Source organism: Cricetulus griseus, chromosome 2 (genome assembly GCF_003668045.3).
Source record: "Cricetulus griseus strain 17A/GY chromosome 2, alternate assembly CriGri-PICRH-1.0, whole genome shotgun sequence".
In the NCBI taxonomy this organism is placed as follows: domain Eukaryota; kingdom Metazoa; phylum Chordata; class Mammalia; order Rodentia; family Cricetidae; genus Cricetulus; species Cricetulus griseus.
The window spans coordinates 275,128,755-275,153,584 of NC_048595.1; the positions used below are offsets into that span (position 1 = coordinate 275,128,755).

General features: G+C 40.9%; 1 protein-coding gene across 5 annotated transcripts in view; it reads left to right on the forward strand.

Annotated features, from left to right (window-relative positions):
- Aig1 (androgen induced 1) overlaps positions 1 to 24,830 on the forward strand; it is a 202,398-nt gene that overhangs the window by 74,464 nt on the left and 103,104 nt on the right. Inside the window, exon 4 of one of the 5 annotated variants that reach the window (XM_027401993.2) lies at positions 6,172 to 6,208. The exons of the other annotated variants lie outside the window; for them this stretch is intronic. Coding sequence (XP_027257794.1) covers positions 6,172 to 6,180 — 9 coding nt within the window. The 3' untranslated portion in view covers positions 6,181 to 6,208. Of the gene's footprint in view, positions 1 to 6,171; positions 6,209 to 24,830 lie in introns of those variants that run through there. 5 annotated transcript variants of the gene reach the window in all.

Below are 24,830 nucleotides of genomic sequence, written 5' to 3' on the forward strand. Positions count from 1 at the left end.
CAGTAACTAATTTGGTATTTCTGTAAGTTCAAATCTGTAAGTTGGAATCTCTAAAATGATGGCATTTTTGCTTATAAGCTCAAGTCTTCCATAATCGTCATTTTAGAGTTCTCCAAGTAAGTCATGCAGATGAGCAAAAGATCAAAATTATGCATTGTGATTGTCAATCACACAACTGCTCACTTTATACCAAAACATATTTAAACCGGTGATGCTGCTGAGTGTGGGGGCACATACCTGAACCCAACACTTGGAAGGAGGTGACCAGATCACAAGGAGCTTGAGGTCATCCTTTGCTTAATAGAGTTCAGTGCCAGCATAGGTTACATGAAACCATGTCTCAGAGAAACAAAAGCAAGCCAGCAGGCAGGCAGGCAAGCAAGCAAACAACACATTCACAAAAACCACAGCCATTATCTTGAGGTCAAACTGGGTGTTTTTTCATAAAGTTCTGCTGAGGATAATATGCTAGGCTGTTTCCCACAGTTTGGATGCTGGAAGTTCAGGTCAGGATGCCATCATGGTTAGGACCTGATAAGGGCACTTTTCTGGGTTCCAGACCATTTTTTTTTCACTGTGCCTTCAAATGGCTAAAGGTGCAAAAGTTTCCCTCAGCCCTTTTATAAGGCTATTAATCCCCTTCACCAGTGTACTGCCCTCATGACCTCATCGCCACCAAGGTTGTGCCTAACATGTTTGAGAGAACACAATGTTTATAATTCTTCAGGAGAGCATAAGGAAAGGGAGGCGGAGAACACCAGAACTTCTGGTATTTGATGTCACACACCATAGATCAGAAAAGCCAAGAGGCACAATAAAAAGAAAAGGTCCAAGCAGTGAAATTTAATGGTACAGTTTCTGTGCTCAGGTGCCCGATGACCTCCGAAATCCCACTTCCTTTCTTGTTCTGTTGATATTTTCATTATCTCTTTAGTAAATATTTTAGGTATTAGGGAAGAAGGGTTCTTATTGTTATTCAAAGGAGTCAAATAGTACTTGACATTGAAAGCCATATTCAGAATTTCACTATTATAGGCTTTTTAGACTCGTGAAATGGTTTATATACACACACAAGTAAATTGTAAAGCAGTTTTTGTTGTGCATATTTGTGTGTGTGTGTGTGTGTGTGTGTGTGTTGTAAGAGGTACTATGTGAGTATGTGTTTGTAGAGGAAATGCTTGTCATTACTCAAGCTGTTCACCTTGGTTTTTGAGATAGGGCCTCATGCTTGCCTGGAAGCTCACCATGGCGCCATCTCCTGCATCCTCGTAGGGACTTATTGAAAGGCTTCTTTTCACATCTTTGCTCAGGTCCAAACTGAACAGGAGCCTCCTTCCCAAAGCTGTTCTAACATGGTGGTGACTCTTTGTCCTCTCTGCTTTTATATCTTGTCATTGGGAACTTGCTGAGGTTTCAGGCATCTACTGGGGTGTTGGAGAATAAACCACATGTAGGGTGCTACTGTATCTGTCAGATGTTTTCTTCATTTGCATTTATGCCAATACAGATGGTTAAAAAATATATGATCCCTACTGCAATCTCATTTCCTTTAGAAGCCAGGTCCATCAGTAGCGATCTACACAACATCCTTTCTTTTTCTGAGTCATTAGTTTGGATTCCTGTTGGCCCAGGCATCATCTACATAAGAGCTCACAGATTCTGAAAAGACTTGCATACCCCCTGTGCTTTTTAAACATGGTTTTGAAGCAGGTTTCAGTACCTTTGGATTTGTCTCTGTAGCATCCTTGAAGTTCAAGGAAAGATACTTGTGGAATAAAAACAAAGAGGTAAGCCATCTTGGTGACCTCTGGAGTTAAACTGGATGTAAGTGTGGTGGCAAAGAGACAAATGTGTAAGTAGAAACACCCAGCCACACTCAACTCTAATGGGCTGGTTGACAACATGGCTTCTTTGCCTTGGTTTCTAGGGGACTAATATACTGGCACTCTGTCTAGATTTTAGGAAAAATGAATTAATATTACCACTTATTAAAGATTAAATGTATACTATATGTGTCACTTGCTATTAATCCTTAAAAATATTTATGGAGTTCAATGGTCTGTAACTAATTAGAGACTGCAGTTAACAGGGGATATGGGTTTCCTCTGTTACATGAAACAAAATATAAATCTTTTATATAACTCTATTTCCCTTAGAAAGGGTTTTTCTTTTACTTGTCAGAGGGATTTTTAAAGTTTTATTTTATTTTCTTGGATCCCACTCTTTTCCATAAATCCTATAAGCAGAATTACAATGAAGTGAGTCATGGTCATAACGCTGTTTTGGAGGTTCTCCTGCCAATTCAGCTTAGACTAGAGGAGATTTTCAAGGAAAGTATGCTTGGGAAAGCCTGGGTAGGAAGAGGAGTGAAAGAAAGGTGAGAATAAGGAAACAGGGAAGAGAGAAAAGGAGGGAAGGAAGCAAGCAAGGAAGGGGAAGGAAAGAAAACATTTTGCTTTAGATCCTGTTTTTTTTTTTTTAAACTTAATGGCAATATAGAGGTGAAGCTTTTATTTTAGTGATATGTACTAGGCAGCCTTGAAGTACAAATGAGTTAAGTCTCAGAATTGTGTGTGTGTGTCTGTTTGAGTGCATGCATACACTAGTACTTATAACTCAAAATAGTTTCCCCACAAAACTTTTGTTATATAATAAGTGATAATTTTTAAGGCTAGCTTTATCCATCCTTTCCATTCTGTCTAAAGGTGAATCATTTTGGGCATTAGCAATGCTGAACAGTAGATGTGAAACCTGGTAGACGTGAAGCATCAAATCAATAACATCAGTCATTGCAATCCCTAGAATCTTGCAACTTGAACACTGGCAGAGGAGTGGAAACAGATGTGATCTGGGGAGCCGGAGGCTCTTCAGATACCTCGTGTGGTTATTTGAGAGTGTCAATCAAGGGAGCAGCTGTGCATGGCCACCGAAAGTGGCCACTCCAGTGAGTCCTCAAAACCTGTGATTCATTTCCTCCTACTGTAAATCTTGATGGGAGAGATACCTTCTGCTAGAGTCTAGCAGGTAGATAGTACTTGCCATTCATGCTATCAGACAAAGCAGGAAGCCCCATTCTCCCTGTGAGATTTATGCTCAGTGAGCGGAAAGGAGTGCAATCACATGATTAGGATTGTGATTCATCTATCTCCTCGAAAAAAGCCATTGCAAGAACATTAGGATTCACACCGATTTGCAAGGGCTCATGACAACACATCTCAGATGCAGCTGGTGAGTGAAGAGGACCTGCTGTGAATCAGCTACTCTGCCTCTACGTGGGGGTATCCCCGTATGATTTCTATGAGCCGCTCCCAGATGTTTTCATGACACACCCAACATGTCACAGAGTGCCATAGGAACAAGTTTGTTCCACCTAGTCATGCTGACAGGGGAGAAGCTTTCCTGTAAAAAGTACTGTTCCAGGGTCATTAGGAAGTGGGTGTCACTCAGAGAAGGCAGAGGAGTCATAGTAAGGACCAGCATATTTATGGGGATCAGATAGCCCCCCTCTGCCTGGGACCGTTCTGGGTGCTGATGTGGTTCCTTTTAGGGAGAATGAAAAATGAACATTCTGAGGAGGGAGGACTGAAGCCTGTGGTGATAAGTCTGAACCACTGAAACTGGGAATGTTGAATGATAAGAGCAATTTCCATTTATGCTGAGATTAGGGAACTTTAATCCAGTGTAACTAAACGTGGAGGGAAAGGTGGTTAGAAAATTAAGGAGAGGCTCTGATCTACGAGAGTCCTGTCACCAAAAAGAGGTTTGGGGTTTATCTTTCAAGAAACAAGAGGCTAGTGAAAGTCTTGCATGAGCAAGATATTTGGATATGTGTGTGTGGTAGACAGATAGGACGTGAAAGGGAAGGTGACCCCATCCTACAAACTGCATGTGTGGTGTTGGAAACAGCACAGAAACATGGTCCTCCTCAAACTGACCTGCAAAGGGGGGAAGCCCTAGGCTCACCCAGGGCAGCCAACTATACTCTCTTGTCCTGGCCAAAGGGATGCAGTTTTATCCTACCAGCTGACAGGGTTGTGAGAAAGTTTTGAGCAAGTGGAAGATGGTTCAGACAATCTTTCCAAGACTTCGTCCTCCAGGATTGAAGGGGAAGAACTGAAGAGAGCAGCCAGGGTTGGAGAAGGGAGAGAAGGTTAAGCATGGAGCCTTGGCTAGTGCCCACACTAGGGGAGGGTGGCAGAGGAGCTAGTGAAGGGAGACTAGGACGGGGTCTTTGCAGGGACGAAGGACTATCTCTGGGAGAAGGTCCCAAGAAAACTAAGAAGAGGAGCATTTCCAGAAAAAGCGAGCCACCTGGGATACAAAGGCACAGCTGCTTGCATGCCTGCTAAGCAGAGTCCAGTGACTACAAAGAAAGGAGCCAGGAAAACAGAGTCGGTGCAGACAGCAGACAGAAATCAATGAAAAAAAAAAAAAAAAAGATCTCCTCAGTATGTGCGCACACTCGTGTGTGTGTGTGTGTGTGTGTGTGTGTGTGTGTGTGTGTTTCCAGAACTGACCAATTTGGGATTCACATAAGTCAGAAACTGTGAACGGAAGCTTTGAATAATCCTTGTCCTTTGAAGTTTCCAGTCTGTGATTTAGATCTTGAGGAACCTTGAGAATTTCTAACGATGTGCTGCTGGAGATCAACCACTTGTTTTTATGGAGATTCAAAAGGTGGGAAATAAATGAAACAGGACTCAATTTGGTGAATTTGTTCTCTGGCCACAAGTTCTGTACAGATGCTGGGCAAGGGTCCAGGTTTTTGTTATTCTTCAAGGTATATATAGGCATGTAGGAACCATGAGGCAATTGGAAGTTCCTGGCAGGCGTGTCACAGTGGGCTAAGCACTGCTTCTTTTCACCAATTTCTCTGATCCTATTGGCAATTAAAAGGCAAGAGAAAGAAAGAAAGAAAGAAAGAAAGAAAGAAAGAAAGAAAGAAAGAAAGAACGAAAGACAGAGAAAGAAAGACAGAGAAAGAAAGAAAGAAAGAGAAAGAAAGAGAGGAAAGAATGAAATGAAAACTTCAGGAACATAGATTGTTTTTGAGTTTAGACAAGTTGTTATGGTTACCTGCATAGCTTCATTGCTTTATTAATGTGTAATTCCCTTCATTTCTGGAAACATCATCATTGTGAAGCATAATAGACATCAGACTCTTAGCAAGTTTCTCCAGTGTGGCTCGGAGACTCTGACAGCAGTTGTGATGAATGTGTGTGGTTGGGAGCCACCAGTGTGTTGCAGGCCCAGGATCTAGAACATCACCATTTAGGAAAAGAGAACTTGAAATTAATAACTCTTAAAAGTTCAGATGTTCTCCAGCAAAGCATTTCTTTTTTTAACTATAAGAAAATAATCTAAGAATTGAATCTTTTTGTAACTAAACATTTTAGTGTTTTGTATATGAAAACCGCCTTTTAAATTAATAACATAATACTTAGAGAAATTATTTCTAGGAGTTCAGGACTGTTTGTTTATTTTTTCTAACCAATTCTTTAACAAGTTATATTTACTGAATTTTGTTTGTGTATCACTTGAGGGAATAAAATAGTTATTTATTTTTATGTATGTGTTTGGCTTGCATGTATGTTGTATGGCTGATACTCATGCACATGTATGTCTGGTACCCATGCACATGCATGCCTGGTACCCATGGAGGTTAGAAAAGGGGGTTGGATCACCTGCAACTGGAGTTAAGGATGATTATAAGTCACAGTGGGTACTAGGAACCAAACCCAGATTCTCTGTAAGTACAATAAATGCTCTTAACTGCTGGGGCTCTTGTCCAACTCACCTCCATAAGAGGTGTTTTTTAAAAAGGTGCTGTTAGTGGCATTTCTGAGCAAGTTTTCTAAGTATATTTTCCTCCTACTGCAGTTGAAGGTGAATAACGTAGATCACTGAATTGTTTTTCATGCTAATTGCTGACAGTGGCAGAAGTTGCCAATGGATCTCCATGTCCTCCTCTCTTCTTCCTGGCATTTAGGCCAGCTACATTTTTCATCTGTTAGATGTAACCATGTGACTCGTAGGACACTGAGGTGGGATTGGATGTTACTTTAAGTGCTTTGGATCCATGTGTTGTTCATCCCTAATTCAACAAATTATTCATTGAACTTTATTCATTTGAAAAAAATTCATCTGCCTTGATCACTTATTTGTATATAGGTGAACTAGAGGTGATTTGTAACACGATTAATAAAAACCCAGAGACGGATATTGGAGTTCAAGCTTCAAGCTGAAGATCAGAGAAGCAAAGCAGCCAAGCCACCAGCTCTTACTTCTACCTCAGACCAAAATGGCTGATCCTGTCTCCACGAATCCTCAGAGGCAAAATGCTTCCAGTTCCTGTTTCCTCCCTCCTTAAATTCCTCTCTCTACCCAGCCATATCACTCCTGTCTCCACCTCCCTAGAGCTGGGATTAAAGGCATGTGATCCCATGTGCTGAGATCACCTTTTATGAGCTGTTTCCCTTTTAGACTGGATCAATTTTGTGTAGCTCAGTGTGGCCTTGCATTAACAGAGATCTGTCTGCCTCTGTCTCCCAAGACCTGGAATTAAAGGTGTGTGCCACCACAGCCTGACCTCTATAGTTGTGGCTGGCTTTGCATCCTGAGCCCTCAGGCGAACTTTATTAAATCATAAGTAATATAACCCCACAGGGCTTGTATACAGGAGCATGAGCGCATAGTCACATAAGAGACTAAAGCCTCTTAGATTTCATTATTTACTGGATCCTCGCACCAGCCCCAATGGATTACTGTATATTCTTTACTGGTCTAACCAATAAGAGTTTCCCATTTAGACTTCCCCAGCCTCATTTCTGAATTAACAGGGTTGCATATTATATCAGTTACTGTGACTCAAACGATGTACCCCGATAAGCATCAGTTTTAAATGGGCAGTGGTAGCCATAGAGAAGTCCCAAGGTTTTTGTTCACAAGTATCTCCCATAGCTGCTTTCACTGTTTTTTAAAAGGAAGCCAGCTTTGTAAGTTGCAAGGTCCCCTAATCGGTGACAAATCTGCTGCTTTGTAAGAATCCCTTGATAGCAGATACTGGAAAATGTCTGACATTCTAACTAAGGTGTACTTGGGGACCCAAGGGAGGGAAATTTATTGATACTTCCATGTATATATCACCAAGTACTGTGCTATCTTTCATAATACAAACAGCCTTATTTATTTTCCATAATTAATATCTTAGGGAGGCCTATCATTGTATTGATTTTTGAAATGTCTTATAGATTCAATATATTTTATATATAATATATTCTTATACATTACGAGTTTGCTCTGTATCTGCATACCAGCCTGCTGTAAGGACCTCAAGGAAAAAGAAAGCACCTTTCTTTCTGGTCAAGGCATGAACTCAAAATTGCACATCATCTTTGCTTAGCATAGTTGCTTGGTCCCACAGATACAAAGCAGTGGAGGAGTCTAGGAAATAAAGTTTTTTGATGCCAGGAGTTTTACTTTCATAGAAGAGGGGGATAGGAGATGATATGATGTGGGGCAATAACAGCCTTTGACACACCCTCCCTGATGAAGGTGCTAATAAGAAAGATCCTAGCAACATGAAGTAGAAAAAGAAAGGAAAGAATCCAAGGAGACAAAATAGACTAGATTGGGAACATACCATTGATTTAAGCTGTGTGCTGGGCAGTAAGCTATTCTTTCTTACTCTATATCTGAAATGTTCCATAATAAAAGTTAAATAAATTCTAGTTCCAAGAAATAAAAACAATATTTGGCTATGTCTCAGTGTTCGTATGCTGTCAGGGCTGTGCTCTCGTTAAGTTCCTTCTAAACTTCCCAGCCTATCATTTCATCTGTGTGAATACATGCACTCATAAATTTTACTTTTTTTTTTCACACAAGAGATTTATTGGGAAAGACACAAGAGGGTGGCTGCCTTTTATAAATTTTATTTTTATATACAACACTTGTTAACAGTTTATTTTTGAGTTAATTAAATAAAAATTTCATGACTGCTGTGTGCAGTAATAAGGGGAAGGTAAACATGAGTGTGAGGCGATGCCCCTTTTTGTCGAATAAAATCTAATCTGGAAGATCAGACATTCCCTCACATCTCACTGAAGAGAAATCAACTAGACGGCCTGTGTGAGGAGAGCACATCAAACTGAAAAGATGAGAAAAAGTTTCTTGGAAAGGATGCTTGTAAACCGTGAGGGAGGAGTAGGCTTGTGACAGATGCAGGTGGTATGGAGAAAGGTCCGGGCAGGGACCACCAAGGGAGAGGCTCTGAGCCAGATACCATGAGCTGGCCCCTTGCTGACAGCAAACAGAGGCAGGGGATTTTGAGTGTGAGTACCTGGATGCCCTTGTAAAAAGAAGGCAGAAAATACAGAAACGGTGTTGCAGGAGTGATGCTTTTTCAGGGACCTGAAGCGTTGAGTGAGGTTCTCGTGAGAGGTAAGATGAAATGCCCGTGTCAACCATGGTGTTGAGGATACACAGAGTCATGTGGGTGGTTGATGGCTGAAGCTGATAGCTGAAGCTGGAGGCTGATGAGAAGTTTAGTACTAAAGCGGTTGGGAAAAAGAGTGTTTTCCAAGGCAGTGTTGTTAGCAAATGGGAGTCCTGATGACTGCATCGCTATGGAAGTGATGCAATGATTACAGCTGACACTATGGATGATATGAGTCATTGATAGAACAATCACTGTATTTTCTCCCTCCTCCACACACTGAGTTCTCAGAACATCTTTTGTGCACGTGTGTATGCAGGTGTGCACACCTGTGCTCGAGGAAACCAGAGGAAGGAGATGTCCTCCTCTATTGCTCCCCCCACCTTATTCCTTTGAGGCAGGGTCTCTCCCTGAACCTAGAGCTCATGTGTTTTGGCTAGTCTGCCCATCAGCAAACCTCTGTATTTATTCTACCAGCACTGATTGGCAGAGCTATCAGTGACTGCCGAGTCAAGTGCTGCTGTGCAACTCAGAACTTCTTACTGTACCTCGACTCAGCAATTTTGAAAAACTTAATTGGCCAGTTTTCCTTGAGTCCCTCTTTCCAGCCTCTGGTTTTTCTTCTAGAGACTACTCTAATTTCCCGGTAGGTCTCTCCTATATGGAATACTCACAAGCCAAGAGCATCGGGACCAAGGCTGGATTCTCTTCTCTTCCTACAGCCTCCTGGAGGATCTCTTGATACTCCGTGGCTTCACCTAAGTAGAGGAAGCTCTTGTGTTTATATTTTATTTAAGCTTTGGTCCTGCCTCATGAACCACTTGCAGCTCCCCACCTTCCCCCACACACACTCTCAACTCTCATTCTCTTAAAACATTTGAAACATCCTCACTCAGTTTGGAACTCATCATGTAACTCAAGGTAGTCTCATAAAACAATCATTCTACTTCTTCCACACACACACACACACACACACACACACACACACCCTCACTTCAGTGATGGGACTATAAGTGTGAGCCACCACGGCTACTCAAAACCCGTTCTTCATCTCAGGAAATAGCAGCACTGTCAACTTTCCCGCTCAAGCCATTACAGTGAGTCATTGGGTTACAAAGACTGTAAGTCCATACTGTCTGTACTCCACTAGGAAGTCCCTGAGCAAATGCTATTGCTTTATTCAATGTTATTTGCCCAGAACATTCCCTAATATAACTGAGTTGTATAGGCCCTAAAAGCAGAGCTCTCTGATGTAACTCTACTGTAGCCCAACACTGTGCTGTAGGCATCACTATATCACCTTCTACTTCAAATTTGAGATTGGCTGTGTATGTTTTTAAAGAATCTTGTGGGCTACTTAGAGTGAATAGAACTACATTTGGTGACAGGAACAGTATCAGTGGGCCCCAGAAGTAGAAGGGACCTTAGAAATCTGAGAAATGTGGTTGTCCCTCTTATCAAGAAATTAATAATCTGCTGTAATTCTCTAGTGAGGAATGGAAAGTCATTTTCTTCCTCTTCTACCAGGACAGAAGGGGAATGCAGTTAAAGCAGGCTTGTGTTTTTCTCTTCAACTTCTATAGTTCTTGGGAAAGACAATGATTTGGAGGAAATAGAAAGCTCTGGTTCTACCTTGGAAGCTAGCAAGTCATTGTAAAACTAATTAATGATGTCTTTCTTTCCTACATCTTCTCCTACATCAAAAAAAGATGTTCCTGGGCACCAGGGTACTGCCTGAGTGAGTTCATCTAACCCTAAGAACCCCTAAGTTATTGTGTTACCATTTAATTGAGGAGGGACCTGAGGCCTGAGAAGCTACTGACTGCCCCAAGTGTGAAACTAGTGCAACACCAGGCTTCAAATTCAGCCTGCTGTATTCTTGCAATGCTGTGTTTCAAAGAGAATTCCTCTAATTGTCTTTACCCCCTCGCTGCTGGTGTATCATTGATGTAAGATGTATCAGGAGTTTAATGTAGTAGCAGTTTGCAGGTATAAAGTAAGCATTCTCAAGTCAAGTGTAGTTAGACAAGGTTTGTCTTTTGAAACTCTAACCATTGTTTTTATTCTTGATAATTCCCTTTTACCTCACATCCTGGAGATTTTCAGCTTTAGGGTCAGGCTAATTGCAGAAAATGTGTAAATTCTTGGTTGATTACTTCTGAAATTGAGTCTCACAATTCATAAGAGATTGGAGAGTTGGGGTTTAGTTTTGTTAATTATAAGTCAATATTTTGAAACACAAATAAAGGGTCTTTTCTGGGGAGGAAGAGCCTAACAGCCCCATCAGAAAAAGAGCTGAGGAGAAAAAAAAACATGGTGTTGGGGATGTTTCCTATCCCAGGGATGATCTTTTAACTCCTGGAAGGAGATTCTACAGTTTAGAGACTTCCAGTGCCTCCTGTCCATCACTTCCACTTCTGGGCCTCTGGAGTATGGATGAGTGGAGTACCAGAATGACTGAGGTGGCTTGCCTCCTGGGCTCTTGAATGATAAATCAAATAATTTGGCCTTGGGTCTCCAAATTCCTTCAGAAAGGAAGACCCAGAACATAGCTGACTTGTTTTCCAGCAGTCTATACAAAACCTCATTGACACATTTGTGCTACTAGACCTGCCTCCTCTTTGGGAAACACTAGAAGTGACAGGGAATTCCCACAGTAAAGGGGACCTGGATCTTGAATTCTGGAACATTCTCCTCAGGAAAGAAGCATCACAATAGCAGAGAGCAAACCTGTTTATGATGGATTGAGGAGTCCAGGCAGCATAGAAGGATCTGGTTTCACTGTGTTGTGTCCCCAGAGATTGCCCTGGGAGGGGAACAGAGGGCCTTAAAGCTCTGGTGAGAGAATACCACCAACACATTTAATGGGGTTTCCTGTGCCAAGGAATGTCATCAGTTAAAGTAGCGTGGGTAGAATCCAGGACGAGAGGGTCATGTAATGAAGGTTCTGCTGCTTACCTGCTGTCCACAGGCCACCTGCAGGACATCTACTCATTCTGAGAGTACCCATATCACTGTTTAACTAGTATGTGTCACAGAGTTCTATATAAAGGCATGGTTTCCAAGCCTGCTGGTTTAGGTTGTTGATGTTCTTTGCATATCTCATGTACCATGTGAAACTCTTGGGTAGTTCAGTCAGGTTGGTAGAGCACATAAGTGGTGGTATCTTGACAACCCTGGAAAATAATCTCGTCTGTGGCATACTTCCCAGAGCTGACTAGCCACAGGCTGGGGGCTTGAGCGGTAAAATGTGAAAGCTGCTTTCTACAAATTATCCAGATAACTTCTAGCAGCCCTCTCCTGGAAAGTCAGCCACACAAGGGTGACAGTTTGGCAAGTATTCATAGCTACCCTGATGTTAGATTGTCATATTGCTGCTCAGTTGAGGGGACTCTTGCAGCTATGTCTGTTTGCAATCTTTTGATAAAGATCTTTAGAAGCATGCTAATTAATTTTAAAGGAATGACTGTCTTTGGCTCTGCAGCTAATTATTTTCATATTGTGCATCCCAGTGATAGATGATGAATACATAAATATATTACCTTTGCCCAATCCATGTTTTCTGTTGCTGATACAAAGTACACACATTGGATTGGCTTCAGAACAGCTGAATTTGGAATGTGACATCTTGCCAAATCAGGATCACACTTGCACATACAACACAGATGTGGATTTTTTACAGTTGTTTTCTTTTAAAAGGCTGTGTGTCTGTGGTGTCATTGATTAATGTAATATTTCATTAATGTGCTGTTACAACACTCTGAGGTCTTCATGATTTCTTCCAGCTAACAGCAAAGAATTCTTCAATCTAAAGTTTTTAATAAAATACAGATTGTGGGGTAAAATAATTATCGTGGTGAGGATCAGATGATAAACACCAACCTGAGGATTTATGGATAGCACAATGCTTGAGGAATTAATTTTGATGGACCTGCCAATAGAAATACAGTGAAATTGTTATGTAGGTTTACTCTTCCAAATCATTTACCATCATCTGCATGTATTATTTGTTTTATCTGTCTTTAGAGGAGCAAGACAACATGACAGTATTGGTCACACTTTACTTCTCCTTTTGAAGTGTGTACTTGCTTCTATTGCTTGCCCAGTGGTACTATCAGATCCAAGAGGTTAGCAAAGCCGACATAGCCATGTGTGTGACATATCATTAGCTACTAAAATTAAAATTGAATTCTTCACTGTCCATTGTACGTGGCTGGCAGCTCTCTACCGTGCTGCACTGATGTAATGTTGGCCAGGAATCTTTCTACATCTAATTTAAGTCATAACTACCTTTATTTCCTTCTTAGGGTATTTTTTTAATCATTAACTATATTTCCCTATTATAAAAATCTTCAATAATATTTTAAATCCATTCACCATTGAAAATTTAAGTGAATAAAAACATCCTGGGTAGAACACACTCAACTTTATAAATGAAAAGGTAGCCGCCAGACTGCTCACGGAACCAGTTCTACTTTTTTTCTTATATTTTTAGGATTTTCAAACATCTATTTGATAAGAAAAATATAAGGAAGGCTTTGCTTTTCCACTACAACTCTACCATAGCCTCACAGTGACTTTGGTATAGAAAACAGGATTTCTCCTTTTAATCATCAGAAAGCTTTTAAATTCCAAAGAAAGCAAAAGATCCAAAAAGGAAAAAAGAAGAAGACCCGCTTAATTAAAGGAAAAAAGTTCAGCAATGAAAGTTTATGAATGAACATTTGTATAAATAATTTACAGCTAACATAATAAGATCATTAAGTTTAAGCATGCAGAACATCATTTTGTGGGCTCTGCTTATAATGTTAATACACGCATTATTTAAATGAGCTAGACTACTGATGTTGATACTATGCCTTCAGAAGTCCAGGTGGGCTTGGTTTATAGAATGGAAATGAAGAGGAGGGTGCTATAATGAACTCACATCATCTGTGTCTACCTGCCAAGACCTGCACAAAGCCAAACCATCCACAACCTCAGCATAAAAAGGGGAGAGAGGTGCTTGTGAAGTCCCAACATTAAGCTGAGGTGCTATTGCCACCTGGCTGCTGGGGGACAGGCAGTTTTCTTCATTGATATGGTCCCTGATAAGCTGTCTGAGCTCTACTAGATGATCCCACACCCACGCACATCCAGTCAGCACTAAGTGGATTGGGTAGGGTTAAAAAAGACCACATAAAATTTGAAGGGGAAAGTAGTGAGAGGGTAGGAATAAGGGATCAAACTGATCAAAACCCAATATGTACATGTATGAAACTATTAAATAATATCAACAGCAATAGGGTGTTGAGCCACTGAGCTGATCAGAGGTCAAAGATGCCTGCCACCAAGTCTAGTGACCTGAGTGTCCTCCCCAGGACCAACATGGTGGATGGGAGAGTGACTACTGAAACCATTCATCTGAGCTCCAATACTTGTGCTGTGTCCCCTCCCCACATAAAAAAAATGAAATAAAAACTTTGCTTTCTAAAAAAAAGAGAGTGTTTCTCATGTATTTTAGCATTTTTATACCTTGATACATTTTAGTGGATTCTGTAAAGTACTTGTCAATCAAGGTGGTAAATTAACAATTAGGGTCAGGGGACCGTGACTAGGTCTCTATGATAGAGGGTTGTTTCTCTTTGTGGGTGCAGGGTCCATGGTGTAATCCATAATGTAAACTCTAAAGGTATTCGGGTGAGTGTGCATCGCTGCCATACTCAGATCTATAGAAATTCCACATTGGGTGTGCTCTGAAGAAACTTGTAAGAGATGTTACCCCCTCCTGGCTCTCTCTTTAGTGAAATCTTTTTCTTTTTCCTCCTTTGCTCTAGAGATTCCATTGTATGACTCCCCTTTCTTTAAAACCACCATAGAATACCTTCCATGTCTTAATTATACAGTCCTCTTGTGTTTTTCTAGTGTTTGTATTCCCATAGTTGCAAATAAAAAGTGTATTTTTAGTTTTAGAATTTTCCTTTCCATTAAAAAAAATCCCTGAAGATTTGTGGCACCACTGTTATTTCTGTTAATGGCATTGCTTCCATAGCAGCAAGCTACAGCTTTGTAGGAAAGCCTGTTTACAGAAGGCAACCAACCATCCAAGTGAATGTTATAGCTACATGAAGAAGAGTTTCATTTTAGATCTTTTGAAACCATGACAACACACACACACACACACACACACACACACACACACACACACCTTCTAAATGTAATTATACATTTGATATAATTTGCTAGACCCTCATTTCTAAAAAAAATATGACATCAGTTCTTTGGGTTCTCATAGCAGAAGGAAAAAAAAAAGAAACAACCCTAGGCTACTCTTGTTCTTGGCCATAGAATGCAAAATAAATGAGTATCTACTGGCATTTAGTTCTGGGAGTGAACTTAAGGACAAATCAGAGGGGAATCAGAGAACATTTCCAGTTTTTCATAGCTTATTTGGCTGAACATAAACCAAACACTGATGCACATGTTAAGTTAGCTTGGAAGGCTTATTCTCTCAAATTAAGTAGACGGACTTACTGCTTGAAGGTATTATGTGTATTCTTCATTCTGTGTCAAAGTGTAAGTGTTTGTCTGTCTAGATTGATCAAACTCAGTAGAAAAGGAAAGGAGAATGGTATCTTGAGGAAGTATGCTAAGACATGCTCTACAGGGCATTGTCTTCACATGGCTGCTGCTGCTATTCATGGATGTTCCCCTTTACCTTGTCATCACCTGTTTCCTCTGAGAAATGAATGCCAATATCTTCTTGATGGACACAGTCCATAGCCCATTGCACAGGTAAAAGCAACAGAGGAAGTCAATTTTTTTTCTATAGTGTTTTCCAGCAACACTCATTATGAAATCATCAAATACAGCAACTTCTAGCTGTAGTACTCAGATGCCACTGTGTGAAGTACCAGCAACATAAGAGATGGGCTGCTTCCTTCTTCCTGCTGAGAGCTTACAGTTGCGTGGAAAAGACAGCCAAGAATCCATAGTGAAATGGATGGCTGCAAATAAGTGAAGCAGGGTGGCACATACGCTGCCAACAATATTATATAATCAGGGGGAGGAAGGGTCAATGCCACTAGGTTTTGTTGGACTGTCAAGGCTTAATCCTTATGAGACCTTTTTAGGAACAGAAGGCTGTAATTTAGTCAGAGGAATAGGATGCTTCAGCTGCATCCAGCAAAATAGTACCATCATAAAATCAAGCCTCCACTGCAGAAATTCAAATTTAAACTCACCACCAACATGTTCACCAAAGGAGCCCCACAGAAACTACCGGAGCCCAACGTTCACCTCTCAGAGGCCTCTCTGAACTATTTTCGTTTCCCTAGCTATGTTCAAACTTAGTCTTATTTTCTGGAAAATGATCTCAGGAAGAAAATTCCCATTTATAATTCAGGCAGATTGCTGAGAGAACAGAAATCAGGGTGAGAAAGCTCTAGGGGAAGCAGCAGAAGCAAGGGGGAGGGAGAGGAGAGGAGAGAAGAGGAGAGGAGAGGAGAGGAGAGGAGAGAGAGGAGAGGAGAGGAGAGGAGAGAGTGGAGGGGAGGGGAGGAGAGGAGAGGGGAGGAGAGGAGAGGAGAGGACCACCAGAGTCCTGCACTAGCTACTAGGTCCCAGCTGGCTTCCAAGAGCAACCAAGAAAAGGGGAACAGCTACCAGAAAGCTCCCCCAGAGCCTGCTGTTGTGTGCCCCGAACATTTCTCTGTACTGGGAACATTCAATTAATCTGAAACGTTGAAAAACAACCACTTCACCTCTGCAGCTCCTTCAGTCAAGAAAACAGCTCATGTTCTCACCATTTACTGAGAAGCAAATACATAGCTCTGAATCATTCACCAAATATTCTCTGTATATACTAAGCAAGATGCTAGAATCATAGTTCTATTGTGTCACTGTAGGAGACAGTTGAATGACTCCCCCAAAGACCTTGTTGTCTTAACGCCCAAATCTTTGAATATATTATATGACAAAGAGAGAATAAAAATTGAAGGTATTACACACCTGTGATAACAGCACTTGGAAGGGGAATCATGAGTTTCAGGCCAGCTTGGGCTTCATAGTCAGACCATGTCTAAAAAAGTAAATTGTGGGTGAAATTTACATTGCTATCAGCTCTGGATTGTCCAATTGGCCCTGTGTAATCACAGAGTCCACTCTGAGATGAGAAGTGATGGTTTTAAAGATGGAGGAGAACTGTGAATCAAGGGGCCCCTGTAGACATAGGACTGGCAAAACAAACAAAGGCTGCGCTGTAGAATTTTCACGAGAAACATGGGATTGAAAATACTTCAGATCCTTCTTATTGAGGCCTGTTTGACTTTAACCTCCAGAACTTTAAAGTCATCAATTGCCATTGGTGGTTGCAATTTAGTACAGCAGTCACAGGAACTAAACACAATTCTGCAGTTGATTTCCCTCAGAGCTCTATTAAAGATTCCCTGTTCACTAACCACCCTGACACCATATGTACATGTGTATGTATGAGTGTGTTCATGTGAACATACACAAGTAGACTTGTGGAGACCAGAAGACAACCTCTGGCTCGTTGAACAGACACCATCCATCTTTTTTTTTCTTTCTTTTTGAGACAGGGTCTCTCACTGTCCTTGGTGTCATCCAATTGGGAAAATAGGCTTGAAAGTGAGCTCTGGGGACCCTCCTGCCTCTGCCACTCCAGCAGGTCAATGATTAAGCTCCCTCTCCAGCTGTTCAGTAGCTTCTCCAGTCCCTCCCCATCATACTCAAGGAAGACAGTGTCTTGCTGGGTTCACTTCTATAACCCAGGCTCTAGGAACAGATCTCCAGAGTATTTTAGTAGTGCTCCTCATATTCCTCTTCAGTGTCCCGTGAGTAATTATGTGCATGTGAATGAATGATTGTCTAGCCCACTTCCCTCCCTGGAGCTTTTGGAAATGCACATACAGGAAATAAACAAATAAAAAAGAAAATGAGTGAAAAACCAGGAACCAGAGGAGTAGATGAAAGTTTCAGAAGATATCAATTATAAAACAATTAAAAGGCAAACTTGCTGTGTGCTTGACAGAGCCTTGAGATCAGGAAAGATGTACAACTGTGGAATGAGTGCCTTATATACAGGAAGACGACTGGTGGTGTTCAACCACAGAGAGCTGTTCAATTCCTTTTTAGGGTGATTTACCACAGTGCCTTCAGTCAATTTTTACCAGGAGATAATAAAAATGAAATTAACCTGTAGCAATAAATATAAGGAAACCAGACCAAGGAGAGAAGCTCAATAGAGCATTTATTGTAAAGCAAAATCCATATGGCAAACACATGCCCATTGTTAAGATTTTCAGTTCTTTTCTTCCTATAAATATTAACAAACATTTCTATTTCACTTAGGTGTCAAAGGAAAAAAAAAGCATACATGTCTAAATGTCTTGTTGGTGAAAGCTATGGTGTTTTATGTTATTTTCCTTTTTAATTTGATAGTCTGTGGACAGATTTCCTCTCCTCTACCTCCTTTGAACAGGGTCTTACTGTATAGCCCAGGTTGACCTCAGTCTCGATACTCTTCCCTCAGCCTCTGGAGTATGAAGGACATGTATTGGTAATTACAGAAGGGTACCTCTGAGCCTGAAAGATCTTTGCTTTAACCCTATCTTTGCCTTTAGATACTTTCATCACCCATGAATATTTATAATCATGTTCCACACAACAGTGTAGCTCAGGGGTGAGCAATGAAAACCCCTGTGATCCCAGTAGATGTAGTAAAGCTGAAAATGTCTGTCCTCTGGTACTTTCGTTGTACCTTTTCCATGCTTACAGATGTAAATACTTAGCAGTACTTTGTAATGACCTATAGCATTCACTTCAATAATACAATGTACATTTCAACATCCCTATATATGTTCCTCAATACAATGTAGGTTCTATATGAATAATTAGTCCTTGTTTGGAATTAATGGCAAAGAGAAGGAGTCATTTATGCATGTTCAATACTAACACAGTTGATGCCCCCCCCAAAAAAGATACAGTATTGGTGTGAGTTGTGCAGGTTCTCTACTGCTGAGATACACCCCCAGTTCCCCATACTTTTCATCTAGTGGTAGTGCAGAAACAAGGGTAAGGATTTTACTGTCCAGTCAGGAAAAAAGACAGAAATGGTCAATAGCAGGCAGGGTTTTGAATGCTTTGACAATGTATTGTGTATCATAGTAAATGAGGGGCAGTATTTTAAGTGAAACTGAACTTGAAAATCAAAGGGTATCTAGACGGATTTTTCTGAAATGAAAATTGTAAAAATAGCTCAAAATTAAAATACTGTAAATTTTTGTTGACTAGCAGCTTTAACCAAGATCAATGGGGATCCATATGGCTCCTTATATAAATGATGGAAGGTAGACTATAATCAAATAGAGTTAGAATGATAGAGAAATAGATCTTTTATGTGTGTTTGAATAAATGCCACATCACTAAACAAAAGAATAATAAAATATATGCTTGATTTTTCCTAAGAAGAGTCTTTGCCAGAGCCTAATAAAATACTCTTGATATCGTGCCTCAGAAAGCAATGGAAGGGAAATGCTTCAGCGTTTTCCTAAACTAATGCCACTAGCATATGTGACTGCCAAAGCATGCAAATAGGACTGGCTGGGTTGGATTTATGGGTGACAGGTTGAGTCTGGAATGTTCATTGCTCTTGACATGTCCCAGAAAGAGCCCTGGTCTTGGGCTCAGAAGACCTCAGTGTAAGCTCTGCTCCACCGCCCACTGCCTGTGAGAACAGAAGCAAACCATTCCAGTGTTCTGATGCCCAGGTTACTCTGTATGATAAGGTTCCTTAAGGTGACTGGGATAATTAGATAAGTACTGCGTTTTACTATCCATTGTATCTCTTTACTTAGCTATTAGGTGAATAGATCCCATTCAAAGGCATGAAATCCCACTTTAACTTAATTGTGGGGAGGGCACAATGTGTAATAATTGTGTAAATTGAAATCTTCTTCCCTATCTTCCTGCCTGCTGTTCCACCTCAACCCTCCCCACTGACCAGAATGATCCTTCTGAAATATCAGTGGTTACTCATTAATACCTAGATTAGATGCAAGGTCTTTGTGCTACGTTTGCTTCTGTACCAGAAGTTGTCTTTGTCTATCTCAGACTGACTCCCATCCATCCATCACATACCAGTGCTGGGACCCATATAGTCATGCTTTCAATCTCTCCAGACTTCTATACACACTGCTTCCTAATATTAAAAGATACATGCCTCTCTTTCTTACCCCACAAATGTTTCTTTAGTATTCAATGAGTCTCACACCTTTCTTATGTGTTTTCTTTGTTGGATCAGTGTGCATAGCCTGAGAATGTTCCTCCCATGAACCTACAAAGAACCGTTCCATATTTACAGATTTCTCTCCCACATTGACCCCGGACCTCCAGATGACAGAAATTAGGGGTGACTGCACTTTATGTCCTTCACCCTGTGCCTGGAGCATGGTGGCTGCTCAGCAAGTCCTGTTGAAGGAATTAATTGCTCAGTTACTGACCAATATATCATTGGTTAATATGCACAGTTGCTAAGTAGCAAACAAAAGCTTTTATAGTGAGAATGCAAATTCTTCCTTTTTTATAAATTTCTACTCCCAAATGGAAAGAGTATGGGTTATCCATAAATCCTGTTACTTGTGATACCACTAACCAGAATTTGTAACTAAGTTTCTCTCCTTTCTCCAGAACAATGGATTCCTGTTTTTTAGCTGAGTAAAATTAACCAACAGACAAAATCTTTATATATCTCATGCCCTTTTCTGTGAGACATAGCAAATCACTAGAGTGTAGCAAACAGAATTAAAAGGAAGTTTTATGGAATCACCAGGAAGGCCAGTTAATGGAGAAGTCGACTCTCAGAGAGATGGAACGGACCCCAAACCATCTGTTTTTCCCTCTTGCTTCTGACCTGAATTTTAACTTTTTGACTAGCCCATGCAGCTACTGTGGACCATGAAGTCACCTAGAGATGAGAACCATGATAAAAAACAGCCTTGCCTTTAATGTCCTGATTTGTCCTGTGTTCCTGCCCTCTGTACTTCCTCATATGAAACACATAAATTAACACTACAAGAAAATGGTTAGTCTTTTTTTTTTCTGTAAAAGACCAGATACTAAATATTACAAGCTTTGCAGGCCACACAGTCTCTGCCCTAACTGTTCACTTTGGCTATAATGCAAGAGCAGCCATAGATGACACAGAAATGAAGGGGTGACTGCTGAAATAAAATTGTAATTAAAAGGCAAGTCCAGGTTGCATTTTTCCCATTAGCTATCCTTTCTTGAACGCTGTTCTGAGGCACTGTGACCTTGAGTCTTTCTGATGGACATGTAGCCTTCTCCAGTCTGGTGAATACATCTTATTTGTTGAGCTGAAGATGGATTTAAATTGGAGAAACTACAATTTTTCTTGTTTCTTTTCTCTCCCCCCCCTTCAGTAGACTTCCTCTCCTTTCTCCCGTTCTATACAGAGTTCTGACATGTCCTTTTTCAAGCCCCTTGATTATGAAGACCAGCTGAATCAGATCTGGGGCTTTTCTGAGTTTCTCTGAGTTCAATTGTGTTCCTTTCTGAGGATTCCTGCAGGATCTAAATGGGGAAGTCATCAGGTGTGTGGACAGGGACATGGAGGACAAAAGGCTCCTTCTGTGCGACCTGAATGAAGAGCACCATGCCGAGAGGCCCTGAAACCTGTTTGAATTATGTGACAAAACTTTCAGCTTCCAGGATGCTGACTTATTACTCTCTTCTCTGTTACCAGGGAGACTGTACAAGTAGAATTGATGTTTAGCAGCAGGGCAAGATCTGCTCTTGGAGATTCTTTTCAGCAAAGACTTTGTCTGATGTTGTCAGGATGCCTTGGGTTCTCTGGTTTAGCTCGCCTATAAAAGAAGAACAATGGAGAACAGAGTAGGAATAGCAAATGCCACCTGGCACATGGAGGGAACTAGACCTTGGGATGCAAAGGACCCTAGGACTGCATCTGAGCTTTACTAACATAGGTCAGGGCTTCCTTACCTGTGTCATCTCCAGGTACATGGGAATAGGTGGAAGGAAGTGGCCACTACTGACAGAGCTCAAGCAACATGTTAGCAAGAAGGGAACCACAGTTGAGAGAGTCTGTAATTAGGCTCATTATTTTACAGATGGCTTTATCAGATATGAAAGTAGCTCCAGCAGGGTGGGCAGAATCATTAATGGGAAAGCCACTATAGAAGCCATCAGTGGCTTGTCACTGGGTACTGCTACAGAAACTGTATTGAAATGCTTTTATACTTTTCATTAATTACATTTTTTTTTCTGACACAAAGTTTCTGAGTGGGATACTTGCTTGATTCTCCCTGCAAAACTTCTAGCTATCTCGTTGGCAACACTGTGGGAGTTTAAGCATTCAGACTCCATTATATCCTATAATGCCAGCTTTCTGCTTATTATTTTTATGATGTCCAGAGTCAATGTCTACTGCCTGTAGATAGGAACAATAATAGATTGACAAGGAAATTCCTAGGGAAAAGGATCTGGGAAGCAGGCTCACAGAGAAACAGAGTATCTGGAATTGATATTGTAGATTAGGTTGGATGCAGAGATGTCTTAATATCCAGAATGTGGTTCCAGCAGCATACAGCACCTAGTAGTGGACCGCCTAGTTCAGTCCAGCTAACGTCAGCTACTATCAACTGGCCATCCAGGGCCAGTGTTTGGATGACAACCACCACAGAAGACAAAAGTCGCTACAAGGAACATGAAGTTCAAATCCATCTGTGCTTGGTTAAAGACGGAAGAGAAATCCAAGAGTTTTCAAGGCCCTTTAAGGAAGACTTTGTAAAAATATGGCCTTGAAACAGAAGCATCAAACCCCAAACCATCCAGATCTAAACAATCCTACCCTGTTTCAGCAGGTGTGCATTTGAGTCCCATTCTCAGTTGACCTCAGGGTCTCCAGGTCTCCTGAGGGGAGCAGAGCCAGGTTAGCTGGACTCAGTGCTTTGGGAGACTCAGCATACTGGGAGCCCTCCCTCACAGTGAGACCCCCCACAGTGAGCCCTCCCCCATGGTGAGCCCCTCCCCAGAGTGAGCCCCTCCCCCACAATGAGTCCCTTTTGCTCTCAGACTTGGCGGTTCTTTCCACCTTGGGCTCCCTTCCCCTCTTTATCTCACCACCTGGACAGAAAGCAGTTGCCCATCTTGGTGGAGATGCCAGGATATCACTTGTTTTTCAGTTGCAAACTGATTTTGGCCTGTTACAAGGTACTTTTACTGTGTTCGTGGATGTCTGAATCCTTGCCAGCCAGCTGGTCAGACCCTTTGTAGGTCTATTTTATTATTTGCTTGAAGTGTGAATCATTTTAGGTGTTCCCTTAGCTCATTTACAGAGGAACTCTTGTTTATGTGAAACTCTGAAGACCTCCATGAGCAGAGGACAGTAAATCTCTGGTTTAAAGCCTTTATAAGTCTCCATCAAAAAATAAACTAGTTTATTGAATTAACAAATCATCATTAATAACCAGCTGCTAAAGAAATATAACAAAAGCAGTTTCCATGAAACAAAGTTCTAGAGTGTATTTGTTCTTTATCTCCAGTTTCTTCCTTTCTTCCCCCTTCTGCTGCTGCTTTGTATTTTCAGTATTTCTATTCTTGTTTCCATTATCACTACTTAAAAGGCAATAGAATCACATTATAAGAAAATAAAGAACAGGGAAACATGACCTACTACTATTCCATCATTGTGATCATTTTGCTCTGTTTCCTTCTGGATCCTTCCACATACTTTTATTCCCAAGAACTGTGTTAAATTGGTTGCTGGTGATTAGCTTTTGAAATTCAGCTCATCACATACATTTTGACCTCTGAGTATTTCAACAGATTCCTTTCCTAGGGTTGTATGATATTCCAAAGAGCACAAGTATTAAGTTGTAAATATACAATTCCTATTATATTGAGCTCCTAGTATCCAAGCAGCTTTTATTGAACTGAGTTAAAAAATAATAATCTCACCTATTCTAAAATTGTGATTTTTAAAGATCTTTATGCATAGAAATTTTCTTATACTTTTAGTTATTTAAGATACATTCCCAGAAGAGGGATTGCTGGTCACATGGTCTGGCCATGTTTATAGCTCAGTGTGTATTACCAAACTATGTTCCAGCAGGCCTGTGTTGATCTATGACACCCACTGCCATTCAGGAAGCCATACTCTCCACACCCCTGCCAGCATTCATGTGATGGAAGGAAGCCTGCCTTGCTGTATTCCCCACATTTCTAATGTGTATATTGCTAGTTGAATCTTCTGGCTTGTGAATTCACTACTCTTTAGAAACTTGAATGAAAGGCAAAGAGTGTGAATGCAGTAATATGGGTTACTAGGACACTCTTCTGTGGGAGTTTGCTTTTCAGTGTAGTTGTGTGATCCTTGGGAAACATCTTTATTCTCCTTTGAAAAGAAACTTGTTAGCCTTTCTGAGAGTAACTTGAACTTGAAAATACACCTGCTTTAGCTACTAGCAATAAGTCACCAAAGGAGGGTAACATAGACAACAATAGGCAGCTTATCTGGGAAGCATGGTAGAGTGCCCCTTTTGAAGTCAGTATTACTTTTTGTGATCCAAAGCACAAGATGTATTTTCTCCATTGTTACAATTCTTTTCCGAATAGGAAAGTTGCTACCAAGTGATCCTGCCCTCCCGCCTCGTTTCTTGTCCCTAAAGCAAGTGTTTAACATGTCTTTTCAAATCTTTGCAGAATTCATTATCTCTCTAACTCTGCCGCTAATGTCTTAAAAGGCGGGACCCACCTCTAAACTTGAGTTTAAACAACATAAACAATTCCCGTATTCTAAGTTAGTGGTTCCGGTTTGGTGGACCCTTTATCCGAGCTCCGCATTTGAAAATCACATCTGTTCTTGCATTCCTAAACTCCTGCGACTTTCTTGCCTCGGATTCTGTAGTTTTCTCTCTCAACAATTTTCAGCCTTAATTTCCCCTCAAGTGGGGAAAAAAAAAAAAAAGCAAGGCAACATTTGTATAGTCCTCTCATAAATTACTCTTGTTTTTCTTCAAATCTCTTCAAAACATTCTAACTGAAACACGCTGATTCCAATGAAGCCTTTGTGAACTGCAAGACCCTAGAAGCAAGTCTGTCAGTTGTCGTAAAAACCAACGAGATGGAAGTGGCGTTTGGGGGAACATCAGACCTCAGGTAGATGCATCTGTGAAAGGCAGTACATACTGACCAACACAAAGTCGAGCCTTAGGTTCCCTATCTATCAAGATCAAAATAGACATTGTTATGTCATGTTACAAAGCACATGAGAAAGTATTACCTTGAGAGTCAGGAGCTATGCTAGTTTCAGGTCATCTCTGTTTAACCAATGACCCTGAGTAACTTTGAGAGTCAA